The following is a 7,478-nucleotide window of genomic DNA, read 5'->3' on the forward strand; positions in this document are numbered from 1 at the left end:
ACAGACTTAAATCTATGACATGAAACCATAAGAATTCTACAAGAATATGTTGAAAAAACTCTTCTTGATATAGCCTAGACAAAGAATCTATGGAGAAGACCCAAAGGGCAATCACAGCAACAACAAAAATAAATAAATGGGACTTGATTAAATTAAAAAGCTTCTGCAAAGCCAAGGAAACAATCAACAGAACAAATAGATAACCTACAGAATGGGAGAAAATATTTGCATGCTATATATCCCATAAAGGACTAATAACCAGAATCTACCAAGAACTCAAGCAAACCACCAAGAAAAAAATCAAAGAACCCCATTAAAAAGTGGGCAAAAGACAGGAACAGAAGCTTTTCAAAAGAAGAGTAACAGCCTATAAACATATCAAAAAATGCTCAACGTCACTAATCATCAGAGAAATGCAAATCAAAACCACAATGAGGTATCACCTAACCCCAGTGAGAATGGCTTTTATTAGAAAGTCTCAAAACAGTAGATGCTGGCATGGATGCAGAGAGAAAGGAACACTTATACACTGCTGGTGGGACTGCAAACTACTGCAACCTCTATGGAAAATAGTATGGAGATTCCTCAAAGAACTAAAAGAAACCTACCATTTGACCCAGTAATCCCACTACTGGGTATTTACCCAAAGGAAAAAAAGTTATTTTATCAAAAAGACACTTGTACTAGAATGTTTACTGCAGCACAATTCACAATTGCCAAGATGTGAAATCAATGCAAGTACCCATCAATTCATGAGTGGATTAATAAAATGTAGTATATGTATACCATGAAGTACTACTCAGCCATAAAAAAACAACAAATTAATACTTTTTGCAACAATCTGGATGGAACTGGAGACCATTCTCCTTAGTGAAGTATCACAAGAACGGAAAAACAAATACCACATGCACTATTAAACTGGAACTAACTGATCAGCACTCATGTGCACACATCGAAGTAAAACTCAACAGAAATCAAGCAGGTGGGAGGGGAAGGGTGAAATCATACTTAATGGGTACAATGCACACTATCTGGATGATGGGCACACTTATAACTTTGATTCAAGCAGTACAAAAGCAATTCATGTAACCAAAACAATTGTAACCCCACAATATTCTGAAATTAAAAAGAAAAAATAAACAATGCTTAGTATCGCTAATCATCAGGAAAATGCAAATTAAAACAACAATGACATACCACTTTACCCAGTCAAAATGGCCATTATTAAAAAGTCAAAAACCAATAGATGTTGACACTGGATGCGGTGAAAAGGGAACACTTAAATGTTATTGGTGGGAATGTAAATTAGCACAATCTCTATGTTAAACAGTATAGAGATTTCTGAAAGAACTAAAAGTAGATCTACCATTTGATCCAGCAATCCCACTACTTGGATTAAAGTATGAGAAAAATTGGTCACCAAAGTAAGACTATCAATAAACAGATTAAAATTATTAAAAGGAGCAAAAGAGAAATTTTGGTGTTGAAAAGTACAATAACTGAAATAAAAACATTCACCAGAGGGGCTCAACAGCAGATTTGAGCAGGAAAAGAAAGAATCGGTATACCTGATGAAATTTTGAGGAATTATCAGGTCTGAGGGATAGAAAGAAAAGAGAATGAAGAAAAACGAACAAATCCTCAGAGACTTCTGGGAATCATCAAGCAACACCGACACATGCATGACGGAAGTGCCAGAGGGTGGGGGAGAAGGGAAGAGAGAGTGGAGACAGGAGAGAGGGAGAAGGAATATTTGAAGAAATAATGGTCAAAACTTCTAAAATTTGAAGCTCAATGAACTTATAGCATCACTAGTAGCACTTTGTATAGGTCCCATGGTGTTATTCAAAGTTTATGCTATTGCACTAAACACAATGAAAAATACACAAGAACTGCGAGAGATCACGATGTACTGGAGAGACAAACTACTGACACGCATATGATTATTGTCACATGGTATTTTCACTTGAGCTCACTACAGTAGCAACAGAAGGTGGTACAAATTATTATAGCAATATAGTATGCACTATAGTCAATTTTATGGAGTCATGATTTGATACTATATCTTTACATTTCTTTGCATTTCTCTCAACTGTGAATGGCACTATTATGGTCTATAAGAGTTTGTGTGTACCAGTTTCGATAACTTTTAACTTTTAATAACAGATTCCTATATTTTAGGGTAATAAATGATAAAGTAGACTAGTGTCTGCATATATTTTATGCATTCATGACATATCTTTTTCTTAATTTTTCACTATTTCTAGGCTTATGTGGTTTGTGAATTTTTCAAATTATCGCAGATCTCCAAAAAATCTTCTATGTATTTATTGAAAAAAATAAATATATAAGTGGACCTGTGACGCTCAAACCTATGCTGTTCATGGGTCAACTATATTCACTGAAGTTGAGCTATGATTTTGCAACTAAATTTCAAAAATAGAAATTTACACATATATGTAGTAAAAGACACATACAAGAGTATTCACAGGAAAATTACTCATTATAGATCCAAACTGGAAATACCCCACTTCTCCAACAAAAATAAATTATGCTATATTTATAAATAAACTTTTATACAGCAATGAAAATAAATGAATTACTGCTATATGCGATCATGGATAAATCTCACAAATATAATATCGAATAGAGGAAATCAGATGTAAAGAAGTACCTATGAAATATTTTCACTTATAAACTTCAGAAAGCAGGTAAAGCTACCTTTGGTATTAGAAGTCAGGACAGTCAACCTCTTTGTGGAGGAAAAGGAAGGTAGTGGCCAGGAGAAAGCACAGGGGAGGATTGTGGACACTGGCAATGGTCTAGTTCTTAATCTTAGCAGAGGAGTTCACTTCATGATAGTTAACTGAGCATCTATATAAGCATATCTCGAGATACTGCAGGTTCGGTTCTAGACCACCATAAATAAAGTGAATCACACAAATATTTTGGTCACTAGTGCATATAAAAGTTGCTATCACACCATAGTGTAGTCTATTAATGGTACAATAGCATTTCATGTAAAAAATAGTGTACATACCTTAATTTCAAAATATTGCTAAAAAAAAAAAAAAAAAAGAAAGTGAAAAATCGACTGAGTCTTCCACAAATCTTTTTGCTGGTGGAAGGTCTTGCCTCGATGCTCATGGCTACTGACTGATCAAGGTGGTGGTTGCTGAGGTTGGGGTGAGGTGGCAATTTCTTAACATAAGACAACAATGAAATCTGTGACATCAATTGACTCTTCCTTTCATGAAAGACTTCTCTGTAGCGTGTGGTGCTGTTTGACAGCATTTTATCCACAGTACAACTTCTTTCAAAATTGGAGTCAATTCTCTCAAACCCTGTCACTGTTTTATTTTATGGAATATTTTAAATCCTCGGTTGTCAATTCAACAATATTCCTAAGAAGCGACTCTTCATCCATTCAAGTCTGATCACACGACTGCAGCGGTTCAGTCACATCTTCAGGCTCCACTTCTAATCCTAGTTCTCTTGCTATTGCCACCACATCTGCAGTTACTTCCTCCACTGAAGTCTTGAAGTCCTCAGTCACCTACGAGGATTTGATTCGACTTCTTCCAAACTCCTGTTAATGTTGATATTTTGACCTGCTCGCCTTCATGAATCACAAATCATCTTCCCGACATCTAGAAGGATGAATCCTTTCCAGAAGGTTACCAACTTACTTTGCCAGGATCCATGAGAGGAATCATTCTTTATGGAAGCTACAGATTATGAAATGTTTCTTAAATAATAAGACTTGAAAGTTGAAATGACTCCTCAACCCATAGAATGGAGGAGGGATGTTGTGTTCATGAGCATGAAAACAACATTAATCTCCTGTACATAGCCATCAGAGCTCTTGGGTGACCAGGCAGATTGTCATGAACGGTGACATTGTGAGAGGAATCTTTTTATTCTGAGCAGTAGGTCTCAACACTGGGTTTAAATACTCAGTAAACCATGCTGTAAACAGATGTGTTGTCATCCAGACTTTGTTGTTTCATTTATCAAGCACAGGCAGAGTACAGTTAGCACAATTCTTAAGAGTCCTAGGATTTTTGGAATGGTAAATGAGCATTGGCTTCAATTTTAAGTCACCAGCTACATTAGCCCCTAATAAGAAAGTCAGCCTGTCCTTTGAAGTCAGGCCTTGACTTCTCCTCCCTAGCTCTGAAAGTCCTCGATGTCATCTTCATCCAACAGAAAGCTGTTTCATCTACAACGAAAATCTGTTGTTTAGTCTAGCCACCTTCATCAATCATCTTAGCTAGATCTTGGTAACCTGCTGCAGTTTCTCCACCAGCACCTTGCTGTTTCACCTCGCACTTTCATGTTATGGAGACAGGTTCTTTCCTTAAACCTCGTGAACCAACCTCTGCTAGCTTCCAACTTTTCTTCTGCCACTTCCTCACCTCTCTCAGCCTTCATAGAATTGAACAGAGTTAGGGCCTTGCCTTGAATTAGGCTTTGGCATAAGGGAATGTTCTGTCTGGTTTGATCTCGTATCTAGACCACTCAGACTTTCTCCATATCAGCAATGAGGCTGTTTTGCTTTCACATCATTCATGTGCTCACTGGAGTAGCACCTTTTTAATTTCCTTTAAGATTGTTTCCTCTGCATTTGCAACTTGGCTATTTGGCATAAGAGGCCTAGCTTTCACCCTATCACAGCTTTCAACATGCCTTCCTCACTAACTTTAATCATTAGCTTGAAATATCGTGATAATTATCAAAATGTTACATAGAGACACAAAGTGAGCACATGCCATTGAAAAATGGTGCCCAAAGACTTATTCAACCCAGGGTTGCCACAAAACTTCAATTTGTAAAAAGCACAATATTTGTTAAGCGCAATAAAGCAAAGCACAATACAGCAAGGTATGCCTGTATTTTACGTATTTTTATGTATGTGTTTTACTCAAAACAACTTTTAAAAAGTTTATTTACCTGTTTTTTCTGTGTTCTGTTCCTATTTTCCAGCCAATCATCCATTTGTTCCTCAATTTCTTCTATGGAAGTTCCATGATCGTAAGAGTGAATATATGTACTTTCTAACGGTGTGTATACAGGAAATTCAGGTTTTGGTTTTTTAACTTTCTTCTGTTCTAAAAAATGTTTAAAAGAACCAGTTATTGAGATTTGTTAAGAATAAAAATGCAGAAAATTTATTTAATTTATAGACCATATCTTGAAAGAACACAGAAATTTTTAATTTTCAATTTTTTTTACCTGTACAAGGTATTTTACATGTATCAACTCTAATTTTATTAACAAACTTGTCAGGTGGGTATTATCACCCTACATATTACATATTCATTCATTCAGTCACCAAATATTTGAATGTCTAATGCAGGTCAAGCATTCTTTTAGCTACTGAGGCTCAGCTATAAAAGAATAAACTCCCTATTCTCATTAAGAATAAGGAAGTATAAGACTGGTAAAAGGAAATGGAGTAACTGTATGTGGAAAGGGGATGAGGGAACTTCTCTCTTCTATGTATTTATAGAGGATGATTATAACATTGGGGCAGAGAACAGATGGAAGTGAAGAAGCAATCCTGTGGTTCTCCAGGGTGGGGAGGAGCAGTACAGGCATATTATGCAAAAAGTATAAGGGCCCTGAGATGGGAGTTTGCTTAGTGAATTAAAGGAACTACAGGGAGACCAGTCTGGCTGCAGTGGAGGGGTGGGTTGGAGAGAAGCAGAGAGTGGTGGGAGTTGAGATCAGCAGTGGCTACAGCAAGGACTTTGGATTTGACATTTAATCCTACTTTTATCACATAATAGTTATATAATATCGGGCAAGTAACTTAACACTTTGGACAGTGTCCATTTTCTCATCTGCGAAAAAAAAAAATTAGCTCTCAATAAATGGTATTATCTTCACCACCCTGTGTATATGTGTATGTTTGCATGTACTATAATGCCAATGTAATAAAAATCAATATGGTATTGGCATAAGAATAGACAAATTCCTAGCCAAGAACAGAGAATTCATAAATACAGATGTTCATCAACTTACAATGGGGTTACATCCTGATAAACCTATTATAAGTTGATAATATTGTTAAGGTGAAAATGCACTTGATATACCTAACCTACTGAATATCATGGCTTAGCCTAGCCTACCTTAAACGTGATCAGAATGCTTACATTAGCCTACAGTTGGGCAAAATCCTCTGGTAACACAGTACACCGTACAGTATTAGCTGCTTATCCTCGTGATCACGTGGCTTACTGAGAGCTGTGGAGTGCTAATGCTGCCTAGCATAGCGAGAGAGCTTCTTACCACAGATCACACATCACTAGCCCGGGAAAAGATTCAAAATTCAAACCACAATATTGCTGTATTTCTATATTTCAATTCATTGGGAAAAGGATTTAATAAATGATGCTGGCACAACTGAATATCCATTTGAAAGAAAAGTGGACGCAATCTTATACCATATACGAAAATAAATTCCAGCTGGATAAGAGAATTGACTTTAAAAACCAAAACAATAAAAATGTTACAAAAAGAAATCTAAAAAACTACATATACTATTTAAATGAAGAGAAAATCTTAACTAAGACTGAAACCCAGATGCTACAAAAAGATAAAAGATAAATCAAGGGACGAATAATAGATTTGGAAAGACTATCTTTAATTCAGAGGTCAAACAGAAGATTGATATAAAGGGATTTTATAGATTAACAAGAAGATAAGCAACTAATAGAGAAAAGTAGGCAAAGGTCACGAATAGGCAATCCACAAATGAACAAATCCACATGGCCAAGAAACAAGAAGAGATATTCATACTCTGTAAAGGTTAAAGAAATGCAAATTCAAGTAATACCAATATATGATTTTATACCTACCATATGGGTCAAAATTTAAAAATCTAATAAGATGTACTGTTGGCAGGAAAAGGGCTATCTCTAAATTGCTGGTGGAAATGTGAATTATTCTATTACAGCCTTTTTGAAAAACAGTCTAAGAATATCTATTAAAATTAAAATATATAACCTTTTCCCCAGCCACTTCCCCAGAAATAAAAGCATTAGAATGTAACTGTATGTGTATACGTATGTTTGTGTGCATATGACTATTTACTGTTTCTTCACAGAGATACAAAACCACTTATACAGCAAGTGCTAATAGGAGAAATGCCTGAATAATTATTAATGATGCATCCACACTGAAGAATATTAAGTTGCCACTGAAGTAGAGCTACAGCAATTGACTAACAGAGATTTCCATGAGTTTGAGTGACAAAAGAGGCAGAAAAGCATAGAGATTTCATATTTGTAAAACAAAATAATGCCCCTCTAAATCCCTATATATGCATGTGTATATAGTCATGTAAATATATTTGAATATGATTATACAGGCATGGAGAAAAATATGGGATGAAGGAGAGAGGGAGCGTAGAGATAAATAAAGGAAAAGAGAAGGAATATCACAGTAAAAAATAAATTATGTATATGAATATA

At 35.5% G+C, this 7,478-nt stretch overlaps 1 protein-coding gene across 1 annotated transcript in view; it reads right to left on the reverse strand.

Annotated features, from left to right (window-relative positions):
- Positions 1-2,381: 2,381 nt before the first annotated feature.
- LOC105810214 (dnaJ homolog subfamily C member 1-like) overlaps positions 2,382-7,478 on the reverse strand; it is a 181,348-nt gene continuing 176,251 nt past the window's right edge. The window contains exons 8-9 of the mRNA XM_012644156.1: positions 4,954-5,111; positions 2,382-2,426 (exon numbers count right to left, since the gene is read on the reverse strand). Coding sequence (XP_012499610.1) covers positions 2,382-2,426; positions 4,954-5,111 — 203 coding nt within the window. The remainder of the gene's footprint in view (positions 2,427-4,953; positions 5,112-7,478) is intronic.

This window comes from Propithecus coquereli, unplaced genomic scaffold (genome assembly GCF_000956105.1).
Source record: "Propithecus coquereli isolate 6110/MARCELLA unplaced genomic scaffold, Pcoq_1.0 Scaffold103, whole genome shotgun sequence".
NCBI classification, from domain to species: domain Eukaryota; kingdom Metazoa; phylum Chordata; class Mammalia; order Primates; family Indriidae; genus Propithecus; species Propithecus coquereli.